General features: G+C 33.8%; 1 protein-coding gene across 1 annotated transcript in view; it reads left to right on the plus strand.

The window, feature by feature from the left end:
* The window catches only part of LRRIQ3 (leucine rich repeats and IQ motif containing 3), a 235164-nt gene that overhangs the window by 53507 nt on the left and 166322 nt on the right, over positions 1-15335 (plus strand). The window contains exon 5 of the mRNA XM_030865955.2: positions 6823-6956. Coding sequence (XP_030721815.1) covers positions 6823-6956 — 134 coding nt within the window. The remainder of the gene's footprint in view (positions 1-6822; positions 6957-15335) is intronic.

Genomic DNA, 15335 nt, shown 5'->3' on the forward strand with positions numbered 1-15335 from the left:
CATTACTCTGAAACCAAAACCAGTTGAGGACACTACAAGAAAAGAAAATTACAGACCAATATCCCTGATGAACATGGATGCAAAAACCCTCAACAAAATATTAGCAAACCAACTTCACCAATACATTAAAATGATATACACCATGATGAAGTAGGATTTATCCCTGGGATAAAAATATCCCTAACAAATGTAAGCATAAAAATCTATAACAAAATATTAGCACATGCAATACAGCAATATGTAAAAATAAATATATACCGTGAGCAAGTGGGACTTATTCCAGGTATGCAAGGCTGGTTCAATATTTGAAAAATCAATTAATATAATTCACCATATCAAAAGACTAAATATATATATATATATAAAATATCATATCAATTCATGGAAAAAAAACATTTGACAAAATTCAACATCCATTCATCGTTAAAAAACTCAGAAAAATAGGTAGAGAGGGATCTTCCTCTTCTTTATAAAGAACATCAAGATAAAACCTACAACCAACATTATGCTTAATGGTAAAAGACTGAATGTTTTCTCCCCAATACTGGGAGCAAAGCAAAGATACCTGTTCTCATTTCTCTTGTCAACATGCTGCTGGAAAGTCTAGCTAGTGCAATAAAGTAAGAAAAGGAAATAAAAAACATACAGATGAGAAAAGAAGAAATAAAACTCTTTGCAGATGAAATGATCACGTATGTGGAAAATACCACAGAATCTACCAAAAAAATCTCTTAGAACTAAAAAGTGAGCTTAGCAAGGCTGCAGGGTTCCAGGTAAACAAACAAAAATCAATCATATTTCTATGTACTAAAAATGAATACCTGGTCACCAAAATTAAATATATAATGTCATTTATAGTCACTCAAAAGTGAAATACTTAGGTGTAAATCTAACAAAATATGAACAGAACTTGATGGATAAAATATAGCCTTTTCAATAAATGTTACTTGGAACAATTGCGCGCGCGCGCGCGCACACACACACACACACACACACACACACACAAATGAGCCTCAATGTAAGTTTCACAGCTCATACAAAAATTAACTCAAAATAGATCTTGGAGTTAAATGTAAAACTTAAAACTAAAAAACTTTTAGGAAAATAAAACTGAAAGAAACCTTTGAGATCTAGGACGAGGCAAAGACTTAGACGTGATGCTAAAAGCACAGTGTTTAAAAAGAAAAAATGGTAAAGTGTACTTCATCAAATTAAAAAAATATATATATGTGCTCTGTAAAAGACCCTGTTAAGTGAATGAAAAGATAAGCTCAGAGTTGGGAAAAGTATTTGGAAGTGAACATTTTTTAAATGATAATAGGTACTTCAAGTGGTGGAAATTTGTGTAAAGTTTTTGTTCTTGTCTATGCTTTTCTTCTTTTCTAAAAAATTTATTGTGTTTTATTATTATGGTTCTAAATTTTATTTTGTTATCTAATGTTGCTTGATTCAGGTGAATTTTTTTTTTTTTTTTGTGAATTGACTATAGTGTGTTCCCAAAGTGTTTACCAGTGATCCTTAGAAATAGTTATAAAATAATAAAAAATCTTCCTAGCTTTTGTGGGGAGTTTCACACAGGTACTCACCATTTCATGTGACTGTTAAAGTGAATATATTACAGATGGAATAAAGAAGTGAAAACTGCATGTGTTAATTCTATTTTAAATAAATACTTGTGGGATTAGTGTGATTTACATTTTTCAATTATGCTGAGAAAATCTGTGTCAAATTAGGAAATTCTGATACAAAAAAAAACAAATGGAATAGAAAAAGGTAGACTTTAGGGACTAGATACATATATAAGAAATAAAAACATGGAAAAAGTAAAGAAAAAATTAAATACGTACAAATGTACTGAGAATATCAGATTAATTGGAAATCTCTTTATGTAATTACATGCAGTCTGAATGGAACGTAGTTTTAGATTTTTTTTTAAAGTACTCTTCCTGTTGGAACACAAAATACTCTCTTCCATCTGAGTCATTTTTACAAAAGTCTTTACTTTTCTTTTGAAATGCCCCATTATGCTTTATACCAGGGTTAACAGTAGCCCTATTTTCATCCCAGGGTTACAATAGCAAGTGGTAGAGTATAGATATTTCATTATTCTATCATCTGTTTTGTTGATTCTTGATAGTATTTTGCCTAAGCATGCGTTGTCCTTCGTTAAGCTTTTACTACAATTCTTTAATTCCATTCATTGGATTGAAAATATTAGTACTAATCATCTTTTATAGTTAATTTATTAATTTTTAAATTTTACATTATGTTAGTTTGGATAAATTGCTTAGTATATTCCTCTACTAATTTTTTAAGTATCAAATAAGGTATACAGAAGTCCTTAAACTGTTGACAGATAACATTGTTTGGATGCTTGGAATGTTTTAGCACTGTTCTAAGTGCTTTACAAATATTTTCTCACAAAAACCCAGTGAGGTTATCTCTGTTTTACAGATGATGAATAGGGGACAGATGGGTTACTTACCCTAGATCACATAGCTAGCAAGTGGTAGAACTGGAATTTAAACCCAGGCAGTTTTTCTCCAGAGTCATCACTCACATAGTGGAGGAAATGCATTACTTTCCCTTAGAAAGTAGATACATCCATTTGTCCTCAGATATCAAATGGTTATGCCATTTTTTCAAGTTTGCAGTGATATCTTTATTGGCATTTTACTGGATAATTGTTCTAGGACATCATAAAACTTGAGTATTGTCTTGAGGTTACTTGTTTTCTGGCAGGGACACTAACTCCACCCACAGCTGATGATTATTCGTTTATCTCTTTAAAGAGATGAGTTATTCACACATTGGTGGGAAGCAGGACTCTGCTGTAAACTGCAGTGTGAGCTTAATGGTTCTCTGCTGGTGAGAACTGCAGCATCTGACCAGGACCACTTAAACCTAGTCATCTAAATTCCCTCCTGTATTCTTCTCCCTCCCTTCTTACTTATGCAATCAACCTCCCTGCTCCCAAACTACTATAGGGGAGCAAAAATAATTTTCTCTCTACTCTTCTGAGTTCTTGGCTGAGACCCCTGTAATATAAGACAGATTACAAGAGAAAAACAAACAGAAGTTTACTAACATTTATACCTCATGTATACTGAGAAGATACCCAGGGAAAAATGAGTAACTCCCCGAGGTGAGAATTCATGCTTATATACCATCTAAATAAGGAAAGGGAGGGAGGGTGTAGGCCTCTTATGAGCAAGTAAATTATTATTATTTTTTTTTGGTACGTGGGCCTCTCACTGTTGTGGCCTCTCCCACTGCGGAGCACAGGCTCCAGACGTGCAGGCTCAGCGGCCATGGCTCATGGGCCCAGCCGCTCCGTGGCATGTGGGATCGTCCCGGACTGGGGCACGAACCCGTGTCCCCTGCATCAGCAGGTGGACTCTCAACCACTGCACCACCAGGGAAGCCCCTATGATATAATCTTTTGTTTAAATGTTATCCTTTACTGGTTTCTGGTATAGTTGTGATTTCCTGTAATTTTATGGGTTTTTTTTTTCATCACATTTGGTCTCATGGTGTGTGTGTGTGCATGTGTGTGTTTGTGTGTGTGTGTATGTTTTTGTTTAGGGTAACAGGCTGAGGGTGGGGCAAAGTCCAGGGGACTAGGGGAAGGAGAGAGAATCTTAACCAAAGTTTGGTTAACAAGCGTTTTATTCCGACTGCTCAGTATAGACAAAGCAGTTAAACTAATCATTAACAGGCAAAGAATGTGAATTTAGAAAGTCTGTGTCAGGGCCTTGTCAAAGACGAACAAGAGGGACGTTCATGGGTACAATCTAAGTAATATGGTGGAAGCGTTCTTCTTTGTATAAAACCATTTCCTGAAATAAAGGGTTAAGGAGATTTCTTAACCTTCAGTGTTTTCCAGGATCACAGGGCTCAGATAAAATTCACCATTGCCAAGTGTGACAAATAAGTTATTAACACAGGATAATATTGTAGAAGGATATTAAACTCAGATCAATGTCAAGAAAGGCTTCTTGGAGGAAAGAACTGAGTCTCCAAAAGACTAAGATAGTAAGATAAGTAATTGAGAAGGGCAGTCAAGAAACTGGAATGGCATGCAAAAAGCATTGAGGTTTGATTATCAGGTAGTTTTCAGGAATGCAAGTGGTTGAATATTGCCAGAATGGAAGGTATTATATATAGGGTGAAGGAAGATGAGATTGAGAAGGAAAGAAGGGACTAGATCAAGGATTTTGTGTGCCAAGTCAAGAAATTTGTAATTAATCTTTCAATCATATACCAGCAAAAATGCCATATCATCATACCATTGCATTTTGAAAAGTTCATTCTAGCAATAGTGCATATTATGATTTGAAGGGAGTAGGGAGTAGGGATTATTTCAGATATCAGGACATTTTTAGTAAGTTAGAGAAGTGATAAAGACATGCAATAAAGCAATGGTAGAGAACAGAAGAAAATGTAGAGATCAGATGCTTAGGATGTTGAATATATTGGATCTAGCAATATTTGGATATGAAGAAGTGAAAGAGAAAGATAGCCTGGGATGGTTCTAGGGTTTCTGGGTTAGGTTCATATGGGCAATAGCACCATCCACTAAGAGCATGTGAGAAAGCAGGTTAGGGAAGAAGATTCATGTTTGGGCAAGTTGAGTTTACAGGAATATCTTGTTTTATTGCACTTCACTTTACTGTACTTCACACATAATGCATTTATCACAAATTGAAGGTTTGTGGCAACCCTGCATGGAGCAAGTTTATAAGTGCCATTTTTTTTGACAGCATTTACTCACTTCATGTCTCTGTGTTACATTTTGGTAATTCTCACAATATTTCAAATGTTTTCATTATTATTATATTTGTTATGAGGATCTATGATTAGTGATTTTTGATGTTTCTACCGTAGAAAGATTACAACTTGCTGAAGGCCCTGATGATGGTTAGCTTTATTAGCAATAAAATATTTTTTAAATTAAGGCATGTACATTGCTTTTTTAGACAATGCTATTGCACACTTAATAGACTACATTATAGTGTAAACATAATTTTTATATGTACTGGGAAACCAAAATATTCATGTGAGTTGCTGTATTTCAATATTCCCTTTTTTGTGGTGGTCTGGAACTCAATCTGCAGTATCTCCAAGGTAAGCCTGTAATTGGATAATCAGTATGACCATATTGTTCTGTAGCTCCAGAGAGAGTTCCTGCTTAAAGTGAGAAATCTGAGAGACATCAGGACATAGGTGAGTGTTGGAGCTGTGGATTTGGTTGCAGTCATCTGGACAGTGTGTTCAGATTGAAAAAAGACAAAATGGAGAAAATCCTTTCAGTGTGACATTAAGTAGGGTATGGATAGGTCTTTAAAAAGTCCAGAAGTAAACATTAGTTATAGGAAAACCCAAGAGTGTGGTGTATAGAAGCCAAGGGAAGTGCTTCAATGAGAAATGTCCAATGATAATTTTGTAAAAGTATTAGATAGGATGATAGGGATAGAAGTCAGTGGATTGAGATACAGGAAGAGAGAAGGTGGGACAGCAAATATGGAATTCTGTTTCAAGGACTCTTAATAAAAGTTAGATACAAAGGATGGAGGGTTGGGATGTGTATGATTATTTGTGTGTGTGCATTTTACAGATGGGTGAGACTACATCATATTTATAGGTGAGACATAGGGACAGTAGCAGGGAAGTAATTGAAAACAGGGAGATTAAACTTAACCATGATGGAGAGCCAATCTTGGACAGGAAGTGAGATACTTCTTGATTTAAGATTAAGTAGAAGTTGCTTCTATTCAGTTTAGATATATAAGAGTTAAGTGGGAATATAGTTAAATTTGTAGGGAAGGGAGGAGTGTTAGTTGATAAAGTTCAGACTTGATAGTCCTATATTCTCTGTGAGAAGGAAGCAAGATGTTTAGTTAGTGCTAGGGAAAAGGCTTTATAGAGAATAGTACTGAAGGTTTACAGTAGCTCCTGTTGGAAACAGAAGCAAGCCAGGGCCAAAAGTAAAGGATTTGCTAATTAGCAATGAATGTTTGTAAGTATAAATCTGAAGTAGTATTAATCTACAAGGCTTTGTGATTTTTTTTTTGGAGCTGATTAAGTGTATATGTAGTAAAGGTATTTTTTTTTAAACATGATGGGGTTGATAATTTTCAGAGTAGGTACCTTACAAAGAAATGTGTTAGGTTTTTAATGCATAATTTTTACATTCAAGACATAACTAGAGTGGCTTTTTCTAGCCAGTCAAATGATCAGTAGGATATAAGGAGTCTATGATCCCAAATAAAAAATTTGCAGGAACAATAATCTTAGAAATAATTTCTTTAAAGGCAATATAGAATATCTTTCGCCAGGGGAGTGTGCTGTCTTCCAGTAAAAGTGTGCAACATTCTAGTTAAGATGCCACAAAGTTTTGAACTACTGTAAGTTGTTTTATAAATCCATCATGTATCAGTTTCCTCTGTGATGATCCACAGAATACTTTTAGAGTTTCATTGGATGTCTATTCATGCCATTATCTTTCAGATATCAACGTGATTATGGGCAAAATTTTATAACTATGATAGCAGATTGTGAGAAGAATCTAGAATGGAGAAAGTTATCCTCATTGATCTTGCATTTTTTTTGTAGAGAATTAAAATTATTTGGTGCTACTAATTCTTGGTCTTCTGATCTAATAAAAATAGATATGAAAATAGATTTATTATTTAACTGTTATGTGTATAATAAGATACCCGTGAATGTTTTAATAGTTTATACCATCAGACTACCAAGTTAAACTATCTTTTGGAAATACTTTCATGAGCTATAAATATTAAATATATTTTCTTTATACAGGGATCAACCTATGAGAATGAAATTGATAATATCAAAGTTATTATTTCAAAAATTAATGAAATTCTGGCTCATAACTCGCCAGTTTTGATTGTTCAAAGATGGATACGTGGTTTCTTAGTTAGGAAAAAAGTGAGGTATGTTTTATTTTCTTCACTATTTGAATATTAAAAGATGATAAAAAGACATTTCTCTAATATATGCTTTTTTGTATTCCCTGTCAAAATGGTACTTTATAGACTATTTAAACTAATTTTTAGGAACACACCACAGATTCTATAGTAATATAATATTCAGCATAATCAAAATTTGATTCTCTTATTTTTTCTTTTAAATTGACCATATAAATAACTAATCATTAAAGTTTTTATTAATCATTGTCTGAGTAATTCTGATAGTTATTTTAAATTAAACTTAAAGACATTAGTCAAAAATATATATTACATTTCTCTCATGTAATGGGATATAATAGAAATATAAGCCATGTACAACATGAGAGAAATATAAACCATATATATATGTATGTATATATATATATATGAGGATTTTGCATTTTGTTTGAATATGAAGATAGTTTTGCCAAAACATCTGGTACCACATCAGTCTACATTACCCTTTGATTAATGCTTTTTCCTCTCTCTTTGTTCCTTACATCCCTTTCGGGTAGCTGACATTTTACAAACAGAGGAAAACTTTTCCTATAAGAATCTCTTAACATTGTACTTGGGGAGATAAGATAGGATACTCTGTCATCAATTTATTTTAGTCATGACAAACATCAAACATATGAAAAAAGAAATGAACATTCTCTTATAGTTTATTCTCAGATACTAAATGGGAGAATTCATAAGATAGAAATAGAACATGGCCCTGAAATATAGGTAGGATTAAATAGATCTGGAGCTGGCAAATAGACATTCCCTGAGAAAGAAAGATTAGGACATTTCACTGAAATGATATTCAACATTCTGTGGTAAGACAGAGGGTATGTTCTTATGTGTTAGCCTGCATGTGCTAAATCATAGATGGCAATAGCCCTGACTAAGAGAGATAGTATGAGAGAAAAAAACTGAACATAATATAGTGCCTGCAACTTTTGAGGATGAGGTTCCATATACTTTTCAAACCAAGGTCAAAGTGTGAGAGAGAGTGGGTTCATCAGTGGGGGAAAAGTAAAGTGATTTGGAATAAAAGATGTGAAAAGAATCAGGCAATTGCTAACAGGTACGTATTTATTTAAAATATTATTTCTATCTCATATGTTCCATTTAAATTAAGTATGCATTTTCTGTGAAATAAACATCTAATTAAAGGGATTTGTCTTTAGTTTATGCCCCTGGGACTGAGTTTTTCTCTCTTAGAATCAAATTTCCTTTGATATTCCTGTAACATGAGATAAAAACTTTGTACATGGAAACAATATCTGAAAATTCAGCATGCATGAAAAGAATTTGAATGAGCTTTGTGGAGAGAAATGTCAGTAGTAATAATATGTCACAGTGGTTCAATACAGACTGACTTGAATTCTTTTTCTCTTTAAAATGCTGTTCCATTAGGCACATTACTTAACTACTCTGGGCCTGAATTTCCTCATATGTTACATGGTAGAGAGCAGGGACTAATAGCAGTACTTAGTTCGCTGCTTGCTTATGAGAATTGAGATCTTGAATATAAAGCACATAGCATCTGGCAAATGTGGATATTACATTCTTATTAGCTGCTATTTAAAAAATATTATTATTGCTGTTCTTCTACCTTATGCTCTCTGCATTATATGATTTTATGGGAAACTTACTCTTTCCTTGGATTTCTTGCTCCTTTCCAATTACATTTACCACAGCATGCACAGAGCAATCTTTCAAAATTATAAACCTAATCTTATTCACCAACCTAAAAATCCTCAAGTTGCTCTCAATTTGTTTAGGGAAAACTATTGTGATATTTGCCCCTGCAATGTTTATCACATACTTTCATTATCAACACTTACAATACTGAATTGAAGTTGTCTGCATAATTATCTGTATCTCCAAATGTACTACATACTCTGTATCTATAGTATATAACAGAGTGCTTGACACATGTTAAATGCTCAAAAAATATTTGCTGAATTGATGAATATATTAATAAATAGAGAGACTGTGCAAGGTAGAATAAGAAAAGTATTTCTGGATTCATTTGTGGAAAAGCAAAAACAGGAACATCTAAGAAACATGCAAAACTGCCCTGAGAGGTGCCTGTGGATTCCTCCAACCTAAAGCTCCAAGTTAGTAGTCCTCTCATATGTCTATTTCTAGCAATAAGAAATGTCTCCCTAGGTGCAAATATTTTGTACTCTGCTGGAAATTTGTTCACTTAAACTGGTTGTAATTTTATATACAGCCTTGAAGTACTGTCTAAATTTAGAAAATTATTATGATTAATGCTGTTATCTTTTTTTTAACATCTTTATTGCTTTAAAATGTTGTGTTAGCTTCTGCTATATAACAAAATGAATCAGTTATATGTATATGGGGATATATGTATACATGATGCTGTATCTTTTGAAGTGGTATTATTCTAATATAAATGATATGGTACAAGGGAGGCATACTTTTATTCTTAGAATGAAATATTAGGATCAGATTGGCAGCCTCCTAAACCTAAGTAAGGTTAACTACACTGAGGTCACAAGGAGGATTATTAGTTGGGTCAATGGGATGTAAAAAAAGGTAAAAGAATGGAAACAAACATTTATTGAATGTGTGGTGTATGCAAATTGGTATGCAAATACCATGTTAGGTATTTTAATCCACTTTATATCATTTAGTACAGCAGAGCTTTTGAGTTTGTCCTGCATTTTCTATCTTATGGATGAAGAATTAAGAATTTAAACTTGGTTGAGAGGTTGGGATATGTATCCAGTGGCAGACAGCTATGGTGTATTGGATATTTGTGGTCAGTTATAAAGAGATGAAACGGCGTATGTTAAATCTACAAGTGTTACGTTCTTTTGTTTAACATAGCCCAAACTCTGTGCTCTTTTTACTTCTATTTCTGAAGACCTGGAAACAGCTATTTTCCAAAGAGCCCTAGTATTTTTAGTAGGGAATGGTATTTAGGAACCAAGGTCTGGGCACTAAATGTGTTCATTGCTACTGGAGTGTCATGGTTCTTAGGCTGTTTCAGCAGACAGAATAGAAAATGGATTTTTTAAATCATAAATTCAAATTTCTAATGCTAATCCAACACAGAAGGTTCTTCAGTGCCTTCTTCTTTCCATATTACACTTCCCTTCTTCCACCATGTGAATTCTGGTTGCTAACATTATCAGTAATGTTACTCATTAGCTGAATGCTAATAAACACAAAATAGTTTCAGGATTACTATACATAAACTACTATCAACAAGAAACATTTAATAAAGTTAAAACGTGTTAAAGGATTTTTTTGTCTTTAGGTTGGAGATATATAGTTAAAATAATTGTTTTTTAAAAAATAATTGTTGAATGGGTACTTAGTATAATCATAGTATATTAGTTCCTTATCTAATGATTTTATTTCTTTTTAATTTTTAAAATCTTTCTTATTTTCATCTTCCATTTCTCTTAGGGTATTTTCTGTTATGTTCATTATAATTATCCTTCTCCTAGGTTAGTATTTATTTATAAAATGAGTTTTAAATGTCTTATTATGAGCCCTATCATTGCATTTCTAAATTAGTCTAATTCTAGTTTATGTGGTCTTGTATGTCTTTTATAATTTTCTTGATACCTTTTAGTTTACTTTTTAAAATAAGACTATTTTATTTTAGAGTAGTTTCAGTTACACAGAAAAATTAAGCAGGAGGTACAGAGATTTCCTTTATACTCCCAGCCCCTGCCCATGCATAGCCTCCCCCATTATAAACATTCCCTATCAGAGTGGTACATTTTTTTTTTAAATTGATGAACTTACACTGACATACCATAATCACCCAAAATCTATAGTTTACAGTAAACTCTTCGTATTGAACATTCTGTGAGTTTGGACAAATGTACAATGACATATATCCATCATTATGGAATCACATTGTTTACTTTTACTGCCCCCTAAAATCCTCAGTCCTCTGCCTAGTCACCCCTATCCCCCTCTCTAACTCTGTCAACCACTCATCTTTTTATTGTCTCCATAGTTTTGCCTATTCCAGAATGTCATATAGTTAGAATCATATAGTATATACCCTTTTCAGATTGGCTTCTTTCATTTAGTAACATGGATTTAAGATTCCTCTGTGTATTTTCATAGCTTGATAAGATAATTTCATTTTAGAGCTGAATAATACTACATTGTCTGGATGTACCAGTTTCTTTATTCATATACCTACTGAAAGATGTGTTGATTACTTCCATATTTTAGCATTTATTAATAAACCTGCTATAAACATCAATGTGCAGGTTTTTTTGTGGACAGTTTTCTGCATCTTTGGATAAATACCAAGGAGCACAATTGCTGGATTGTATGGTAAGATTTTGTTTAGTTTTATAAGAAATTGCCAAACTCTTTTCCAGTGGCTATACTATTTGCATGCCCACCAGCAATGAATGGGAGTTCCTATTGCTCCACATCTTCACCAGCATTTGGTGTTATTGTTCTGGATTTTGGCATGTGTGGTGGTATCTTATTGTTGTTTTAATTTGTATTTCACTGGTGATATATAATGTGGAGCATCTTTGCATATGCTTATTTGTCATCTATATATCTTTTTGGTGAGATGTCTGTTAAGGTATTGGCTTTTTAAAAAAAATGAGTTCTTTGTTTACTTCTTGTTGAGTTTTTTTTTTTTTCTTGTTGAGTTTTAAGAGTTCTTTGTATATTTTGAATAACAGTTCTTTTATAGATGCCTTTTTCAAAAATTTGCTCCTAGTCTATAGCTCATATTCTCATTCTTGTAACTTTGTCTTTTGTGGAGCAGAAGGTTTTTAATTTTAATGAAGCCGAGCTTGTCAATTCTTTCTTTCATGGATTATGTCTTTGGTGTTACATCTAAAAAGTCATTGCCATACCCAAGGTCATCTAGGTTTTCTCCTATGTTATCTTCTAGGAGTTTTATAATTTTGCACTTTACATTTATGTAATAGATCCATTTTCGAGTTAATTTTCATGAAAGGAGTAATTTCTGTGTCTAGTTTTTTTGTGTATTCATTTTCTGCACATGACTATTTTAACATCATTGGTTGAAAAGACTATCTTTGCTCCATTGTATGGCCTTTGTTCCTTCATCAAAGATCAATTGACTATATTTCTGTCTATTTCTGAGTTCTCTGTTCTGTTCCATTGATATATTCTTTTGCCAGTACCACAATGTCTTGATTACTGTAGCTTTATAGTAATCTCGAAGTTGGGTGGTATCTCAGTCCTCTAATTTGTCCTTTTCCTTCAATTGTCTCAGCTATTCTGGATTTTGTACCTCTCAATAGAAACTTTAGAATCAGTTTGTCAATACCTACACAATAACATGCTGGTATTCTGATTGGTATTGCACTGAATATATAGATAAGTTGAGAAGAACTGATATCTTGTCTATATAAAATCTTCCTATCCATGAACATGGAATATCTCCTATTTATTTAGTTATTTGCTTTTGTTCCTCAGATTTTTTTTAACATCTTTATTGGAGTATAATTGCTTTACAATTGTGTGTTAGTTTCTTATCTAATGATTTTATTTCTTTTTAATTTTTAAAATCTTTCTTATTTTCATCTTCCATTTCTCTTAGGGTATTTTCTGTTATGTTCATTATAATTATCCTTCTCCTAGGTTAGTATAAAGTTTTCTGCTTTATAACAAAGTGAATCAGCGATACATATACATATATCCGCATATAGAAAAGTTTTTAAAAAGTTCTCCTTGGGGCTTCCCTGGTGGTGCAGTGGTTGAGAGTCCGCCTGCCGATGCAGGGGACACGGGTTTGTGCCCCGGTCCGGGAAGATCCAACATGCCGCGGAGCGGCTGGGCCTGTGAGCCATGACTGCTGAGCCTGCACGTCCGGAGCCTGTGCTCCGCAACGGGAGAGGCCACAACAGTGAGAGGCCCGCATACCGCAAAAAAAAAAAAAAAAAAAAATTCTCCTTGTGCCTAAGAAAATAATATACCTTATTGTGGATAGTTACAAAAATATAGAAAGCTACAAAGTTAGATTAAAATTTCCCTTACCTTATCATGCAGTGATAACCACTTTTTTCCCCCATTTTTAATTATTTTTTAACATCTTTACTGTAGTATAATTGCGTTTTTTTTTTAACATCTTTATTAGAGTATAATTGCTTTACAATGGTGTGTCAGTTTCTGCTTTATGACAAAGTGAATCAGTTATACATATACATATGTCCCCATATCTCCCCCCTCTTGTGTCTCCCTCCCAACCTCCCTATCCCACCCCTCTAGGTGGTCACAAAGCACCAAGCTGATCTCCCTGTGCTATGCGGCTGCTTCCCACTAGCTATCTGTTTCGGTAGTGTATATATGTCCATGCCACTCTCTCACTTTGTCCCAGCTTAATCTTCCCCCGCACCATATCCTCAAGTCCATTCTCTACTAGGTCTGCATCTTTATTCCCATCTTGCCCCTAGGTTCTTCTATTTTCTTTTTTTTTTTTTTCTTTTTAGATTCCATATATATGTGTTAGCATACGGTATTTGTTTTTATCTTTCTGACTTACTGCACTCTATATGACAGTCTTTAGGTCCATCCACCTCACTACAAATAACTCAGTTTCGTTCCTTTTTATGGCTGAGTAATATTCCATTGTATATATGTGCCACATCTTCTTTATCCTTTCATCTGTTGATGGACATTTAGTTTGCTTCCACATCCTGGCTATTGTAAATAGGGCTGCAATGAACATTGTGGTACATAACTCTTTTTCAATTATGATTTTCTCAGTGTATATGCCCAGTAGTGGGATTGCTGGGTCGTATGGTAGTTCTATTTGTAGTTTTTTAAGGAACCTCCATAATGTTCTCTATAGTGGCTCTATCAATTTACATTCCCACCAACAGTGCAAGAGGGTTCCCTTTTCTCCACACCCTCTCCAGCATTTATTGTTTGTAGATTTTTTGATGATGACCATTCTGACTGCTGTGAGATGATATCTCATTATAGTTTTGATTTGCATTTCTCTAATGATTAATGATGTTAAACATTCTTTCATGTGTCTGTTGGCGATCTGTATATCTTCTTTGGAGAAATGTCTATTTAGGTCTTCTGCCCATTTTTGGATTGGGTTGTTTGTTTTTATGATATTGAGCTGCATGAGCTGCTTGTAAATTTTGGAGATTCATCCTTTGTCAGTTGCTTAATTTGCAAATATTTTCTCCCACTCTGAGGGTTGTCTTTTCGTTTTGTTTCCTTTGCTGTGCAAAAGCTTTTAAATTTCATTAGGTCCCTTTTGTTTGTTTTTGTTTCTATTTCCATTTCTCTAGGAGGTGGGTCAAAAAGGATCTTGCTGTGATTTATGTCATGGAGTGTTCCTATGATTTTCTTTAAGGGTTTTAGAGTGTCTGGCCTTACATTTAGGTCTTTAATCCATTTTGAGTTTACTTTTGTGTACAGTGTTAGAGAGTGTTCTAATTTCATTCTTTTACATGTAGCTGTCCAGTTTTCCCAGCACCACTTATTGAAGAGGCTGTCATTTCTCCACTGTATATTCTTCCCTCCTTTATCAAAGATAAGGTGACCATATGTGCATGGGTTTATCTCTGGACTTTCTATCCTGTTCCATTGATCTATATTTCTGTTTTTGTGCTAGTACCATACTGTCTTGATTACTGTAGCTTTGTAGTATAGTCTGAAGTCAGGGAGCCTGATTCCTCCAGCTCCATTTTTCTTTCTCAAGTTTGCTTTGGCTATTTCAGGTTTTTGGGGTTTCCATACAAATTGTGAAATTTTTGTTCTAGTTCTGTGAAAAATGCCATTGGTAATTTGATAGGGATTGCATTGAATCTGTAGATTGCTTTGGGTAGTATAGTCATTTTCACAATGTTGATTCTTCCAAACCAGGAACATGGTATACCTCTCCATCTATTTGTATCATCTTTAATTTCTTTGATCAGTGTCATAATTTTCTGCATACAGGTCTTTTGTCTCCTTAGACAGGTTTATTCCTAGGTATTTTATTCTCTTTGTTGCCATGGTAAATGGGAGTGTTTCCTTAACTTCTCTTTCAGATTTTTCATTATTCGTATATAGGAATGCAAAAGATTTATGTGCATTAATTTTGTGTCCTGCTACTTTACCAAATTCATTGATTAGCTCTAGTAGTTTTCTGGTAGCATCTTTAGGATTCTCTATGTAGAGTATCATGTCATGTGCAACCAGTGACAGCTTTATTTCTTCTTTTCCAATTTGAATTGCTTTTCTCTGATTGCTGTGGCTAAAACTTCCAAAACTATGTTAAATAATAGTCATGAGAGTGAGCAACCTTGTCTTGTTCCTTGTCTTGTTCCTGAAATGCTTTCAGTTTTTCACCATTGAGGATGATGTTGGCTGTGGGTTTCTCAT

Source organism: Globicephala melas, chromosome 1, assembly GCF_963455315.2.
Source record: "Globicephala melas chromosome 1, mGloMel1.2, whole genome shotgun sequence".
NCBI lineage: Eukaryota > Metazoa > Chordata > Mammalia > Artiodactyla > Delphinidae > Globicephala > Globicephala melas.